General features: G+C 41.1%; 1 protein-coding gene across 1 annotated transcript in view; it reads right to left on the reverse strand.

Moving 5' to 3' along the window:
* nphp4 (nephronophthisis 4) overlaps positions 1–17,532 on the reverse strand; it is a gene marked incomplete at its 3' end in the record, with an annotated part of 185,112 nt that overhangs the window by 121,251 nt on the left and 46,329 nt on the right. The window contains exon 7 of the mRNA XM_083975577.1: positions 1,758–1,942. Within this exon, the coding sequence (XP_083831703.1) occupies positions 1,758–1,942 (185 nt within the window). The remainder of the gene's footprint in view (positions 1–1,757; positions 1,943–17,532) is intronic.

The raw sequence follows: 17,532 nt of genomic DNA on the forward strand, positions 1-17,532 counted from the left end.
GAACGCCGCTGGGCGTCGCCATGACACTCAATTCACCGACAAGTCGGTTGCGCACTTCTGTCTCACTTCAAGCAGAATGGAGCTAGCCTAGCAGTCTGTCTTAGAAGTGTTTTTATTATTATTACAAGTTCATAGAATGTCCTCCGGTACGACATGTGCTGTTGTTGGATGCACAAACAACTCAAGGAAAGTTAAAGATTTTATGAATGGAGCCTGTAACGACCATAAAGCCAATCGCAAGAGTTGTGGATGTCCGGTTGCTACGTTAGCCGCTAGCTGTTGCTACGTAAACAACCGACTTCCGGGGTGGTGTGACGCAATGGATCATGGGAAAATAAAGTGGTGAATACTTCAGCATGTTGTGTGTACTGCTGCAGGGGGGGTTCCGGAACAGCGGTGTTTCGGAATGGAGAGCTGTCCCTGCCTTTTACACCCCCCTTTTCAATGAAAAAGGGTGCGTATTATACTGTACACCGGTAGACCTGAGTTGGTCCAGGTTCATGTTCTCACCAGAGGGACCGCACCAGAGGTTGGCAATTGGTGCGGAATCAAGCGGACCGAGCTTACAGTCCCGGTGGACCGTTAGGTAGCATTAGCATTAGCATTAGCACGATGCCATTTCTCCACAGAGCTATCACGATCTGGCCCCTGAACTCCGCCTCATGTGACATCAACGTACTAATGCTGTTGGCGCAGAGATCATTTCATGTCGACGTTGCCAACATAACCAGATGTTATATATTTTGGACCCGTCAAAATTTCTAAAGCAATTATTTCTATACAATCCTTTTTTTTTCAGTAAAATTAATACTTTTATTCTGCACCCCTCTAGACGTTCTGTGGATGTATTATTTTTGAAAAATTAATCTTTTTGATGAAAAAGTTGTCGCTATACCCTTTAAATTTGGGAAAACTTGGTACTTAGTATAGCCCTGTTCCCTGAGTTTTGGTGTTAGAACAAGTATTATGTAGAAAATTCAGATTAGTGGCTTCTGAAAGTAGTTTGTACAGACTCCTTATAGTCCCCAGGAACGAGGAACCTTTCAAGGACCTATGAGCAAAATGTTCCTCAGGGGTATAATATGATATAATTTGTCTGCCACCTGTTGGTCTGTATGTGTGGTCAGTTAACGGGCGGCTGTGGCTCAGGTGGTAGAGCGGTTCGGGGACACTGAACCCACACCTGTCCTGTGTAAATGTGTGTGAATGATTATCTTCCAAAGCCTGTCTACGAACAGTGCTGTATGAATGTGTGTGAAAGGGTGAATGCGACCATTACATTGTAAAGCGCTTTGAGTGGTCCGAGTGACTAGAAAAGCGCTATATAAGTGCAAGTCCATTTACCATTTACCATTTAACCTGTGTGTCTGGTAAACTAGAAGCAGCAGGAGAAAGAGGGGTTGTAAGTTGTGATTTAGTCAAGTTTAGCTCTTTAGTTCACATCAACAGTTTCTGACAGTCCATCATGACCAATCGTGTCCGTTTCACTTTCTACAGACATGTGAAAAGGAATTTCACAGCATCCCTCCTCTCCAGAGCTACGCTTTGTGCTGATTTTACCTGACAATCTCTCAATCAATTGTCTGTTGGCAGAGGAACCTGCACCTGGAGAGGCTGATGAAACTCATGAGCACTCACAAAGATGTACAACAATTTTTGCTCATCTCTGGGTTTTTTTATCTGTGGACAGAATGATGATCCAGCAGCCAACAGCAACAGCTCCACTGCAGACAGATACACATGTTTCCTTTGCTCACCTGTCCTTGACCAGGGTGCTCTGCCTGGAAGTGCTGTCCGCCCGCCCTCTGGCCCCCGATGCTACAGGCTCCAGCACCACCACTTGGGGCTTGTCGAGGAAACACCAGCCATTGTGGACTCCGACATGGAGCCTTCGTTCCTGGATGACAACTGTCCTCGCTGTGCCCTCTGGTCCTGGCTGTTTCTGACAATCACAGAGAAGTAGAGTGGCGTTAACTCATGACCTCACCCCCTCGCCCTCCCACATCTGTTTCCACCGTGATGCAAATTAACACATATGTAGGTTAATTGTTGTGTCACTTGTGCACTTACAGTAGACGTCCACACGCTTTGTTAGGTTGTCCACATACATTTGGCCATGTCTTGGGAATAACTACATCGTCTTTCAGAATATTATGACAAAATGAAAGTGAGTGAGCATTTGATTTAAGATCTTGAAAATGTAATTAAAATAACTTTACATTTATGTTTATTAGTTTGACTGAAATAATATCTTGAAATACCTCAAAGAGAAAACTCTCTATCTCTATTTAAAAATCCTCTGATACTTAGTAGGTTAAAAAACAATAAGGATGATGGCACCCCCTCCCTGGCAGCTTGTCCCAATTATCTCCTCACACTAACTTCATGTCGTCCTGCAGCAGATGAGCTGGTCCGACCGTCAGCTGTCAACTAGCTCTCCTGCAGTGCAGCGCATGACTGACCAGAAACCATTAAAATATACTGATAACATAATACTGTTACTAATATATAGCTTTAAACTAAACATATGTCAGATGATTATTTCTCGGTCATTAAAGCTGAGAGCTGATGTGCATCTACTTAGACCTGTATTCAGGTCCGGTGTCTGTACAGCACATTACTCATTGGACTTTTAGCTTCCACACTTAATGTAGTTCTGTGCACAATCTCTGTTGTAAGGTGCAGGATTAGCATCAGTTGTTGCAGTTTCACTTATGGTTTTTACATTACTTTGTTTCATCTCTTCTCTGTATAAGATATTTAATATATCATTATTATTTCATGTCACTACATTTCTCTCATTAATACTATTATTATTATTTCTACTATTTATCATTTATTTATCCACTAGTATTATGGTTGTAACAACAAACAAACTGTCTTGCCTGTTGATTTGTTGATAATTTTCTCTTGGGAGTTCTTCTTATGAATCCCCTGCCAGCCAGGGTAATTATCTATTCTGTTTATTGTGTGCTAATTCTCTGTGTGTGTGCGTGCGTGTGTGTCCTAATATAAAAAACTCAATTAAAAAAATTAAAAACAAAAATCTGTCTGATCGTCTCTTTCTCGCCATCTTGGGCTTTGTTTTCTCTCTTTTCCTTGATATTAGCATTTTAGCATTGACATAATTAACAACATTGTTGAGCTGGAATTAAACTTTAATGACATAAACATGTCAGAATTTATGGACATGATGATTTTCTTTTTTAAGAAAACATCCTGCATGTGCAACACATCAACATGTAACCAAGTGCTGGTGGAGGGGTTGCCGCTGTAGGTAATACACGGCTAAAGAACAGCTGCTCTGTGACCGACTGTAAACTCTGTTTGCCCCAAAGTGCAGTGCCATGCTGCGTTTCGCCTCTCGTCCCACTCCTTCCCATTTGTCTCTTTTCCCTCGCTCAGTCACATCTCTCACTCCCACTCTCCCTTTCTTTCCCACTCTTTTCTTGTCATTCTCTCTTTCTGTCCCTCTCGCTGCTTAAAACCTTCTCCATATCCACCCACACACCTTCTCAATCAAATTAGCATATCAATTCAGCTTTTAAAGCAGCGGGAGCAGCAGCAGCCCAGCCTGCCTAGTTACTGTACAGCCTACATAACATAACACCACTGCTCGCTGCTGCTCTCCTCGTCTTACATCTTTCCATCCCTCTCTCCGTCTGCTTGTTTATCCTCCTCTTGTTATCGTCGCTCATCCTCTAACCTCTGAGCAGCGGCCAATATGTGCTCAGCCATGTATCATATTTATCTTTAGCGATGTGGAAGGAAGACTAGGACTACGATTCCTTCCCTCCACTCTCTCCCCTTAGAAAATAAAAACCTCTCATCTCTTGCTGGACTTTGTGACCTAGGAAGTTTCTGTAATGAATACCCATAAGGCCCTGCTTATACAGTCTTTTTTGTGGGAGTTAACTTTTTATTTACCTATAAGAGGACGTGGTGAGTCACTAATGCAATGCTCTATGTATAGTTTGTTTTGAATTGTGTCAGCTCTCATCTGGCTTTGGGACTGTTACATAACCGTCTTCCAGCTGGATCACATAGGCTAAGGCTCCATTCAATTAACGTTTGTCATGCGAGTGCCAAGACTAAGATGTACCCTCAGAGAGGAGCGAACATCACACGTTTCGATGCTGGGACTCAACCACATGCACCGTGCACATACCGTGACAAGCAGCATAATTACTAATTACCAGAGAAATGATGAAAAACAAACAACATACATCTTAAATCCCTGTGTGTGTGCGCCGCACGCCGGCATCCATCTTTTTGACAACTGGCTGTGTAGAAAACAGAGACACCAACACAGTTTTAATCTCAGGACATTTATTTACATATTCACCTGAACTCGCTGCTTTGTGTGACTGAATTCTCCAGACATGATGTATATGTTTAATTTGGTCTCAGGTCGCCCTCGAGAAACAAGCCGCCTTGATCGCAGTGCGTCAGTCTCGGTGTCATCTCTGTTTGAAACTGATTCGGGCTCTGGCTTCATTTTTCACTGCAGTGTGATGAAGCCTTCATGTGATCTTTTTATTTTTCCTTTTCCATTCATGCTACATATTTCTCTGCTTGTAACGTGTGTCTTTGGTAATTCAGATGCACACTATGGGATTGATAAAGTCAAGTACTAGGGTAGGCTAGGGTTGGTGTGTGTGTAGAATAGATGATGTTGTTGGTGATTGGCGATCAACAGAATGATCACTGCTAGCTCATCTGTTTGCAAATGGTCTCCCATTAATGTAAGAACCTATTTGTATTACTGGCTTTAATATTTGTGGTATTGGATTAATTAAGACAGAACTTGGCGTGAACGGTGTTGTTCCAGTTTGCATTTCAAAAGAACTGGTTTGAAGTCTAGTTCATACAGACGAAATGAACTAGTTCATGTTAATTTCTTTTTTTTTTTAATATATATAAAAATGCTGCTATTCTTTTTCAACAGACCCCACTACCATCCATCACCAGCCAGGTTTTCAGCCGTGAGACGCCAGGTGAAGGCAGAGAGCCTCTGTTCTCACTCGTACAAGTCACAAGTCATGTAGTTAACTATCACAATTACTCCGGAGCTTTTTAATTAAGGTAAAAATGTAGCATAGCCACGGGAGAAATCCTGCTTAGTTCCTCTTTAAGGTATACTGTATGGCATGCAATACCTTGTAGCACAATTTGCATGATTTTTTTTTTTTCATTTGTCTTCCATCTGTTTGTTCATAAAACGGCTTGAAACAATGAAACAAACAAACTGTCTTCAGCGGTAGAGCATGTGTCTGCACCTGCTGGGCCATGTCTATGGAAAAGTGATGCAGTGTGTCTAGTTGTTTTTTGTGGATATTTTCATTGTCGTAAAAACTCACAGCTAACCCTCCTCCCTCCCCCCCTCGCCATGTGCATTTGCTTTCAATGAAGCCGGAGAGAAGGCATCCGCGGAGCGATGTCTACCGAGGTGGGTAACGTCAAACAAGAGATTAAGGATTGCCGGGCGTGTTTGTGTCATAGTGCTGTAAAGAAGTCCATGTTCCTTGTGAGACGAAATCTGGGACACCAGGTCGGAGGACTTACAAGGCTGGTTTTCGGCCAAGAGACGCTTAGTGGAAGGCAGAGAGCCTCGCAATTACCCCGAAGCTGTTTAATTAAGGTAAAAAATCTTGCATAGTTCCACTTTAATACACTACCCAGGTCATCAATCATATCGCCTATTGCCAGTTTCACAAGGTGATGAGGACAGAATGATCGTGTCGTATCATAATGACCTTTTCAACAAAGTTCTCAAGTTTTTCATAATTTTCAGTATTTCCCCATGAAACAGGAACAACAGACTTAATGTATCTGAATCCTGGCCAATATTCAGTTATATTCATTGTGCGAATGTGCGCCCACTTGTTTTCCAATTATATCTCCTCCAAGCAGGTTGACCACACCCACCTCAAACTTTGTTAATAAAGGAAAACGTTTTTTGTTGTTGTTGTGAAAACTGTGACTTTCCATTGAACGGTGTGGGTGTGGCGGTAAATTTGGGTGTTTCGCCGTTAAACAGGAAGTTATTACAGTACAGTAGCTCCACTAAACATCATCTAATCTGCTCCACAATTAAAAAACTTTTAAAGAAGACCACACTGAAGACGCCTGCATGCTAATATTAAGTCATGGTCACAGCACCACCTACTGCAAACAGGAAGTGACATTTGAGTGACCATCATCACTTGATTTAAATGAAATTTCCATGGTCTTGTTAACACTTGATTTATGTTGGCAGCATCAAGTTGCCTCCTGGCATCAGCCCTGAGTTCACTACCTATTCATCTGGACACATGTGCTATATAGTACATTTCCTTGCAGATGAATTTAGCTCTGTCTGCCTGTTTACTTTGTCATGTTTTTCTATTTTTGAACGAGCTACGTTTCACTCTCACAGCTGGTATAAATTAGCTGTATAGTTTTGCTGCCTTTAAATTGACCCCGCCACCCCCCACCCAAAAAAAATAAAAATAAAAAATCTTCCTCCCAGTGAGTGGCACCGAGCGGCACAGAAATGACAGCATATCTGTAAATAACTGCTTTCAGTGACATGCGGATAATAATTACGAGTGTGTCTTTTCCTCCACAGTGTGTCTTCAGCCGGTGCCAGGGTAGATGACAGGGAAATGGCTTTGTCTTTTGTTGGACAGGTCTGCCATGAAGTGTTTCAGAGAGAGAATAAAAGAACGACAGGGAGAAAGTTGTTTATAGGAGAACATCAGTTAAAGTGTTGCTCTCTGTTCTCTGCATCCCTCGCCTCACTCCCCTCCTCTTTCACTCTCTTTCATTTATTTCATTGCTCTTTTTTTCTCACTCTGTCAGTTTCTCTTTCTCTCCACCTCTTCTTGCTCACTATCCTCTTTCTTCTCCCTCTCGCCTCTGTCTGCTGCCGTCACAGATTTCTTCCTCCCTCGCCTGAAATATGAATATTTTAGAGCTAAGAAGCTTAAAGGGAACAATGAAATGGCCCCCAAGTTAAATTATACTCCATTTCCAGAGTCACAGAAGAGGGACTTTTCTGAGTGATGAGCGCACCGGTGCCACAAGGGTGTGTGTCTCTCCCTCTCTCTCTCTCACAAGCATAAGCTTTGCTTCTTCCTGCTTTCATGTCATATTTGTGATATTTCCCCAGATATTTGCTTCTGGAGACGCTAAACCAGGCACGGCAGCAGTGTAGCCCATCAACAGTGTACCCCCCTGCCTCCTCAGAAATCATAATGCACACTTAAGTTGGAGAAAGTAAAATTTCCTTCGAAGCCAACTTGCCTAAATGCTGTTTGTATCATTAAAGGAAAAGGAAGGGGGAGGCAGAATGAAACTAATTTGCATGCTTTTGGAGGCAGTTTGTTTTAGAGCTTTGTTAACAGAGTAAACAAAAGCAGTGCGTTGTAAGAGAAGAGTCAGTGGTGAGGGGGGTTTTTGTCTCCCAATTAGACGAGTCACCCTAGTGTGGGCGTTGTAAAAGGGAAACAAAACATTCTGCTTAACCATCCATTTCCTATTGCAGAAAAAAAGCTATGAACTGAGGGGAAAAAATGCATCTAAGCCAGAGCATCAGTGTTATCAGTGATGGCTGTTAGTCTGCAGAGCTGACTTCACACCACCGCACGGCCTTGAGGGATCAACTGCAAAACCCATGTTTCTAATGTGTATAATCTCAAGGAATGACCACATTCCTTTGAAATCTGCGTTGCTCGGCAGCCAGTCAAAGATAACTGGTGGAAAAACATATAGATTATCTTGGAAGGAGGGGGGTAAAAAAAAAAATACCAGGAAATACAGGCAATAAATATGTGTGGAGGATTGTAAATGTTTGCAGAAGTGGTTTGTATTTGATTCCGGTGAACATGAGTGGTATTGACTCACACACATTTTATTTTGGAGGGGTTGCTTTTCTTCCACCACTCGCTCCCTAATTTGCATTTCAATCCAAAATAAAATGACAAAAAAAAAAAAAACCTCAGAAGAACAGAGGTGGGAGATTATTTACTCACTTGAGTATTCACACCTCAAAATGGCAATGGTATCATTGTCAAGTATTAAAAACAAAGATTTCCTTAGATTCAATTTGCCAGTTCAACTGCTGGGGAGGCAATGGGAGATGGGGGGGGTGGAATATTAGTAAGCAAGATTGATTTAGTTGGGGACACTGTCATTTGAATAATGGAAGTGCTAAAAAAGAAAGAAAGTAATTTAGCGGGAATTTAGAAATAATAGCTGTTGGAAGCAGGCGACAGCTGCCTCATTGTGTGAGTTTGAGGGAAATGAGTGTAGATTTTCAGTGGAGGATAAATGAGTTTCTGAAGGTTATTTCTTTGTGCTCAAAGGGCAGAAGATGAAGTGAGAGAGCAGCCTCTTTTTAATGGTTCCAACTGGGAGTTATGAAGCACAGCACAGCCAACAGCTCCTGACCCTGTGATCACCGGACAGGGACTTCATAAACAGTCCTGACAAGGATTAGTGGCACAGATCAATACCAGGGTCAAAAGTACCAATATGGCCTTCTGAAACCTGGCATCCACTAATATTGTAATACTGGAAGTCATTCATCATGTCCAACACAAAAAACAAACTTCCTTAAAGAGAAACGGGGGTGAGGATACTTTTACTGTAGGTTTCTTGACTGGTGGTGAGTTTACATACGTTGTCTTGGACTGTCTTGATAGGCATTTCAAAGTATTTTCTGACTGCAACCACAGCCTTGAGAAGATTATCAGATGGTTCAAGAACTTGGGAGAGCTTCACAAAGAGTGGACAGTCAGTCAGTGCATCAAGTGTATGTCATGAAACGGGCTAAAACTGTCACATTCCTTTTACCAACCCTTTCTGGAACCAGAGACAACGTCAGAAGCGTCTTACCTGGTCTATATGAACTAACCTGAAGTCAAATGAAAAGTTTAGAAATATTTTACCCTGTGTAGTGAATTAAATTACAAAAAATATAACAATATTTATTTTATTTGAGATGCCGGGGACGTTTTTCCGTGCAAATAATTTGCGCGTGGAAAAAGAATTGGGTATGACGATAGCGGAGGATATGTGGAAGGAAAGCCTGAGATATATCAACACTTGCTCCCTAAATGCTAGACACTGTCTGATCCAGTTTAAAATTCTGCATAGGCTGCATTACTCAAGAGTAAAATTACATAGAATATTCTCAGAAATATCACCCATCTGTGAAAAATGTAACCAAGCGGAGGCAAATCTACATAGCTACACACTATGTCCCAAACTAGAACATTTCTGGACAGCAGTGTTTTCATTTTTCTCAAAAGTCTTCAAGACTACATTACAACCAGATCCTCTCTTGGTTATACTAGGGACATCAGGGAACACTGGGAACCTACAGAATATGCAGCGCCGCCTTCTATCCTATGGTCTCCTCTGTGGGAAAAAACTTGTTCTCCTCCACTGGAAAAAAACGGAGACACCTACTTTCAAAGAATGGTTAACGGCACTGACTGATACATTACACCTTGAAAGGATTCGTTATTCTCTTAGTGGTAGGTTGGAAGACTTCAAAAGGATGTGGCAACCGATTATTTCTTTCTTGAAACAGGATGTAGGACAACCTGAGTAGTACTGGGTGGGTGGGACGGGGTGGGTCAGGGAGGGAGTTATTATTTATTTATTTCAATAAATGTATTTATTTACTTATTTTTGTATATTTCTTATTTTTCTCCCATCTATTGTTTTTCATTTATTTACTTATTCGTAGGACACCTTTGTTACTTATATTACAAAATATTGAAGCATTGCATAAACCAAGATTTGATATACTGTCTGCTTCTCAATAAAAACATTTGAAACCAAATAATTTGCGCGTCCATTTTTTCTTTTTCAAACCCCAGTTTTCATCACGACTCCTTTCACACCGACCACAAATGTTACTCAGCGAAATGCGAAATCTTTTTTTTTCCAGTGAGGTCAATTTTTGTGAGCTTTCGCCCGGTGAATAAAGGCATCAACCCATCATGTAGCGTGAAAAGGAGGTACGTCACTCACAACCCCACATCACAACACCATGACAACAATGTAAACAACCTGTGTCTATCACCCATCGTTCTATAAGTTCATATAATATCCTACATCATTGCTCTCACCACTTCTCACCATCTCTTTTTATACTACACAGTTTATGTTCACCACCTTGTCTTGTTTTACATGCAGCCACCAATCTAATGGTAACAACAACAATACAACAATATAGGGCCTTTAAATCACTGATCAATCAATCATCAATCAAAGATCAATGATCAATGTCAACAAGACTAGGTCTAAACCTTGTATGCCTGGACCCTGCTGTAATAACTATGGCAGCTGACCATGTACAGTACCACTCCCTGCCCATAAAATCCAAAACCTTTGTTTTTTTTTCTCAGAATTATACTCAAAGTAAGAAAAACATCTGGATCACTATCAGCACCAGAGATGTCACAGGTATGCTTGCTGCGCTATGAGTCATCACCTACCACACGGGAAGACAAAAGTGTAAGAGTTCAGAATAGCTGCACTGAAGGTGGGGTGAAAAACCCACTGCTGTTAGAGGGTGGAAGACGCTGTGATAGTGTAAATTGGGGGATAACAGCACAGACTCTGAGTCTCTCTGATGGGAAACATTCTTAAAGCAGAAGTAAGTGATATATTTGTGTTAATATAAGTCTTAAATAGTTATATCTTCCGACAGCAATCACTTACATAGAGTGTTTGGACTGAAACTCGGGTCTCCCAGTCCCTCTGCTCTGCTCTGAGTCGAGGAGAAAACATTTATCGTATCCTACAGTTTTTATCCAATGAGGAGAGAGAACGGCATGCAGGGCTGTGTGTGCAGCCAAGGGACGCCGTGAATGTGGCGACGTCGGGACGAGGACTGTTATGGTGCGTTCAAGGAAACTCGTAACTCCGACCTGTGAAGTTGTATCAGTTTGATCTGGTACGAGTTCACGGGTCGGAAGTTACGAGTGGCCGTTATAGTGACTTTCACCGGTAAAACAGGTCGGAAAAACATGAGTGGGTTGCCTGGAACGCTACAAAGTCGTAAGTTGTGACTTGAAGCTGTAATTTACTTTAATGTTGTTCTCACTTGTAAAGAAAAGAACAAGGGGAAAGAAGTAGTTGTGTATAAGATGGAAAAAAAAAAACACTCCTGCCTCCTCAACTTCATCCATATACTTTTTGCTAAGAATCCCACAATGCAACAGTTCACATAATACTCTGCTCAGTAATGGAGAAAGATGAGTTTAATTTCCCAGAAACAAAGTCTGCAACATCTCAATTTATCACTTACTATGAAGCAGACAATTTAATGTGTGTTATGTAACCGGTGATGAGACTCAGACAGCGTCCTGACAGACGTTTTAACCAGTTCTTTAAAAGACAGAAAATCAGCTCGGAGGAGAATAAACAAATCCAATTGCACATGTCTGAGTCGAACCTGAAAGACACACCTATTATGTGCCATTATCATCACATTGAGAGGAGAAAGTCATCGTGCTCATGTGAAAGTGGAGCAGCGCTGACCGAGCTGCCACAGCAGGGCTCAGCTGAAATATATTATCAGCAAAATAATTTAAACGACGCTATGACTCATAGGCTAATTACATCTCTTCTTTCTTATCTTGACAGGATAATTAAATGTTCCCTTTCATTTATGATTATCCACATTATCTCATATTATATTTGATTATCTGTAAACACAAAACGTCTGATGTCAGCCCATACAGCTGCGAGTGAGCATGTGTACATTGTAAACAGAGATGTAATAACCATAATTATTGCTGAAGTTACAAGAAAACTAATTTTGCAATTGTGAGAGGGTTATCTAAACATTACAGTTCCATTACACGCAGCTTTACTAATGAACTGTGTCTTGGAGGCTGTGACCCCAAACAACAGTTCAAATATCATTCACTACAAATATTTTTAAATATAAAATTATTGCCCATTTGGTTTGTAGTTTCTTGGGAATTACATATTCCCAGTATTCATACTTAAAGTACTTTTGAAACATTTTGTAACGTTGCAGTCTCATACTGAAATAGTTAAAATTCTTGTTTTTCCCTTATCAGTCTTCACTCACCTCACCATAATACCCAGTTAAGAACCGATGTGAAGATATTTTTTATGCCTCCAGACTTCAGGCAAACTGTCTGGGTTTTATTTTTGGAATGATGTCCTTGCATTGGTTGATCCACTGGAGGAAAATAATGTTGCTGTGTTCGTTCAGTTTGTGGTTCTTTCATATAGGTTTGCACCACAACACTGTGTTTGAATCACAGCTGAGGGACCACTGCAAAAAAAATATGTGCTTATGTAAATAAAAATAATAAATAAAAAATAAATGTCAGTATAAGCCCCCCAAAAAACTGGTGTCACAGCAGTGCGGTTGAATGCGCATGGCAACATCTTTAGGTCAACACGTGAACACATAGGGGGTCTGAGGTCAGGTCTTTCATCACTTGAAGCTACCCCCAAAACCACTGCCAACTGTCATGACACGCCAACTTCACGTCACACCTTCGTCGAGCATAACGGGACATGACACAGACTTGGACCCACTGGTTCCCCACACTGGTGTTTTACGTAGTCATACTTTCTAATTATCAGTCAACTTTTAACATTGATCTAATGCAAGGTGGTATGAAGACACACCTTCTAAATTTGAAGCCACCAGGCTGAACAAGTTTTCTGGAGGGATATTGAGTGTAGTTGGATGAGGGAATATGTTTTTAAGTTATTTTAGGCTGCAATATCACAAAATGTTAGGAAGTTTAAATCATGTTTTCTCCCTTTATTAAAAGAAAAATAAATATGTTGGCAAATGTTCTTTGGCACTGTGAAGGACGTGCTATAAACACCTGAGTTTGGTGATTCAGAGCTTATAAAGATGTTTTTACCATTAAAAGCTGATAGCTGTTCCTCACTAAGTTTTTATGACGGTTCTTTTGTGAAATCAAAGTGCAGGCTGTATAAGGTAATAAAAGCTCTACAGATGGCAACTATCATCTCAAGGGGTGTGTGTGGGTCTGTGTGTGTGTGTGTGTGTGTGTGTGTGTGTGTGTGTGTGTGTGTGTGTGTGTGTGTGTGTGTGTGTGTGTGTGTGTGTGTGTGTGTGTGTGTGTGTGTGTGTGTGTGTGTGTGTGTGTGTGTGTGTGTGTGTGTGTGTGAGAGAGAGAAAGCAGGTGAAATTATGTCCCACGTGAGTTTTGTATGAGCCATTTACCAAGCGAGTTACACAACTCTGGCGTCTTCCTCTCATTTTTAAAATCCAGCAGACAAAAAGAGAAATGTTTCTCTGGGTTTTTGCAGATGGCAGCTGCCTGATAATGTTTCCTGACCTGTCGATAACACAGCACCTACACTACACACCTGTGTTGGAGCAGAGCATCACATTCATATTTCACTTGTTTTGGCAGAATCATATGAGAGCTGTATGTTGATCTGAATCCTCTCTCATCTACACTTTTGATTTTTGCTCATCTGCATGTGTCAAGACATGCGTGTGTGTGTGTGCGTGTGTGTGTGTGCGCGCACGCTACCCACACAGTGGATGTTAGCACCCCCATATTGAGGGTGAGTCATCCATGGCAAGAAACAGTGGCAGCATCATTAGCATGCCACTCTCATCCTCCCACTCTCCTACTCCTTAACAGATTTTAACTGGCACAGCGCTGCCACGGATAAATCAGTGTTGCCCTGCTGCTGAAACACTCCCATAAAAATATTCAGTCAAACGCACACTCGCACTGCTGCCTTCCTATTTCTCTTCCTATTTCACACCACTTATCCATGTAAGCATAACATATATAACATGCCACTTTCATTCACTGCATCACTGTGAGAAGATTATGTCTTAGCACACTCAATTCTACTCCGACAGAAATGTCTAACACCGGATCCAGTCCGGTAATTCCACAATTTTTTTGCAGTATTGAGTAGTGTAACTAATTACTTTGCAAATTAAATAACACAATTACAAATATCTCCATTGAATTGGACCTGTTACCGCCGACCCGTTGTCCCAGCTTTCGTCTCTGCAGCACTGCGACACAAATGCGCCCGGTAACTCGTAATCTCTTGTTTATGACGGATAGACTACATACACATCATAGCATTGTATATGATATATGATATATAACATTATCCACCGTTCCATGGATTGCTTTCTCACCGGCTTTGTTGAAAACAAATGCACATTGCCAGGAGGAGGGTTAGCAAAACAGCGGAAAAGGGACCGGACTACTGGTAGATCTTTCACATTTTCCCAGTAGATCTGGACAACAACAGAAAAACTACCCTATACTTGAGAATATGTGCATGGCATCATATATTTTGCAGCGCAACAACAATATCTGTTTGAAACTGTGAAAGAGGTAATGCTTCATTTCTGATATTCAAGCTGCAATATACGGGGCCCTCAGAGCTCTATGCACAGCAACTTAAGAAAACACCTTCATCAGGCACAGTTTTTGCAGAGCGTGTGTTGTCAAATTGATGAAGTTGTTTTTTAAAGTTGTGGTGCATCTGTGTCTTTGAATGTGTTTTCTTGAGCTGCAGTGAGTTGATCTCTCAGAGCCCCCGTAAGAAGTCCTTCTTCCACCACAATGTGGACTGTGAAGGCAGAATGGCACTGTCTGCTTTTTTTACTTGTCGACTCCACAGACAGATATAGAAGACAAAACAAATGGGGAAAAAAACACAGCCTGACAGTTTTTATTCAACCATAATGTAGTCAACACTGCAAAAGAAAGAATAATCCCACATGTTTGTGTTAAAGCAGAAGTGAGTGATATATTTGTGTTAATATAAGTCTTAAATAGTTATATCTTCCGACAGCAATCACTTATATAGAGTGTTTGGACTGAAACACGGGTCTCTCAGTCCCTCTGCTCTGCTCTGAGCCGAAGAGAAAACATTTATCGTATCCTACAGTTTTTATCCAATGAGGAGAGAGAACGGCATGCAGGGCTGTGTGTGCAGCCAAGGAACGCCGTGAATGTGGTGACGTAGCGACGAGGACTGTTATGGTGCGTTCAAGGAAACTCGTATTTTTCCGACCGTGAAGTGGTACCAGTTGGATCTGGTACGAGTTCACCGGTCGGAAGTTACGAGTGGCCGTTATAGTGACTTTCACCGGTAAAACAGGTCGGAAAAACACGAGTGGGTTGCCTGGAACGCTACAAAGTCGTAAGTTGTGACTTGAAGCTGTAATTTACGATTTCAAAAGCCTGCCTGGAACGCAGCATTAGCGAAAACGACCGGATCACTCACTTCTGCTTTAATATTAGATTTTAGATTAGATTAGATAAACTTTATTGTCCCCAAAAGGGGAAATTTGTCTTGGGCAAAAGTGCACCGTGTAGCAGCAAGACAATAAGACATACAAGCAGCAGTAAGCAATAAGCGGTGACAGACATGCAAGAATATAAGTCTTAAATAGTTATATCTTCCGACAGCAATCACTTATATAGAGTGTTTGGTCTGAAACACGGGTCTGTCAGTCACTCTGCTCTGCTGTAAGCCGAGGAGAAAACTTTCCTTGTATCCTACAACCTTTATCCAATGAGGAGAGAGAACGGCATAAAGGGGCGGTCCTCTCTGTGTGTGCAGCGTGAATGTGGTGACGTAGGGACAAGGGCGGGGACTGCTAACTCCATCGGCTGACAAGAAGTTAACCAAAACGACCGGATCGCTTACTTCTGCTTTAACTATTGTACATATGATTTGCTCACTGCAAATGTAAAGATTTTTTTGTCAAATGTGAACAAATAAGTTTCCTCATAAAAATGCAAAATAGGCTACATGCCTTTATTTTTGTTGAAATTAAATGAAAATCAATTCATAGTCAGAATTGACATAATGATGTGTTGTGCAATTCTTAAAACAGGGAGCTGTGGCTTTCAAGTTCTAGTCACAGTGCGTTTGGTTGCATTGAGAGCTGGACACTTCATGTGATTCAAATACAGTTTGTCCACATAAAGAGGTCGCAGGTTGGAAATCCTGTCTGAGTCTTTTTCCCTTGACGTTACAACAGAAGATCTTGTCTTCCACTCAGTCCAAGCTGAGGGATCTCTGTGGTTGGTGACCGCAGCCTTAAAGGATGAGGCTGGTGGTATTATACTTTCTCTCTGTCAACAAATATGATGAAAAGACCAAAAGCAACAATAAGTTTCACAGTTCTCTCTGACTCACCAAACCTGAGGCACATCACCATCCGAAGCCCATTTGTTCCTGTTGAAGTCATGACTCTTTGAAGAGCCGGACGACTGTCACTCAAACAGGAGTAAATAAGAATTTGTTGAGGTCTTTTTTTCATCAAAGGATTAATACACATTTGATACAAACATAAAAAATTCTGGCAATAGGTTGGCGTGTGTCTACGGTGATGAAGGAACCTGTCACCCTGTGCAACAGTAGCTAGTTTCCATCACAAAGTTAAAAAAATATGAAAAAAATATTATGTTGAGTTATGGTGAGTAAAGTTGGGTTTTCTTCTGCTGATATTGTTGCAGTTAAACATAATGGCAGGTTTCCAGCATCTGCCTCTTTGTTGCAGCTGTATCACCGCAGCAGGAGCCACCACTTCGATGTGAAAAAAACTGTTCCCATTTTGTGAAATAATTGCTTTGTCCAGCAGTCTGAAAACCCAAATGTGCAGCCTAATGTGACAGTTTTGACTATTTCCCTGTGACAGTTTTTCTTTGAAACTGGTGTTGGTCCAGGGCTATATTTTGCTCTTCAGTCTAATGTGAATACATATTGTTGATTGTAAAACACAAAGTAGAATATCACATTTACATGATACAATCATGATACTACAATCATTAAGACTTCTGTTCATTGTTACTCTGTGTCAGGTGAGTAACAGCATCGTTTTAGATTAGTTAAACTATCTCTGCTGATATCATCAGTTGCATTTGGACCTGCAGTGCCTGCACTGACAGGCCGTGTAGCAGGTCTGATGCCTTTCAATGAATAAATGATGTTTTATATCTGACACTTCAATTTCCTTGTGTGGAATCAATACAGTTTATCTGGAGATGGCATCAGAACCGGTTCAATCCCCACAAAGGTAAACACTTATATTTGAGATGAGATGTCAGTTTGGTCAAACAATGCTGTGTCACCACAATGTTAAACTTAAAGACTCTGAGTGATACATATATCAGCCATGCTTTAGAGATACTTTATTAGAAATCCAGGTGTATAGCCTCTCATAAGCCCCATAGTAATGGAAATACTTCAGACTGTCACAGAACATTGGGCCTCATTCATGAACCATTCTTAAGAACAAATTTGTTTTTAAGTCCTACTTACAAAGTTTTAACGAAGATTGTGGCATTCATGAATGTTTTTTTATCCAGGATTTGTTATTAGCTAAGAACAAAACCTTTGCACACTCAGGAGCGTACTTACGCACATTTGAGAGCTGACTCTTGTGCAAGATAACTGATACTGCATTCTTCTGTTCTGCAGTTGTATGATTTGAATTAGAAAACATTTTCTTATCTT

The sequence above is a fragment of the Trachurus trachurus genome, assembly GCF_905171665.1.
Source record: "Trachurus trachurus genome assembly, chromosome: 7".
Taxonomy (NCBI): Eukaryota; Metazoa; Chordata; class Actinopteri; order Carangiformes; family Carangidae; genus Trachurus; species Trachurus trachurus.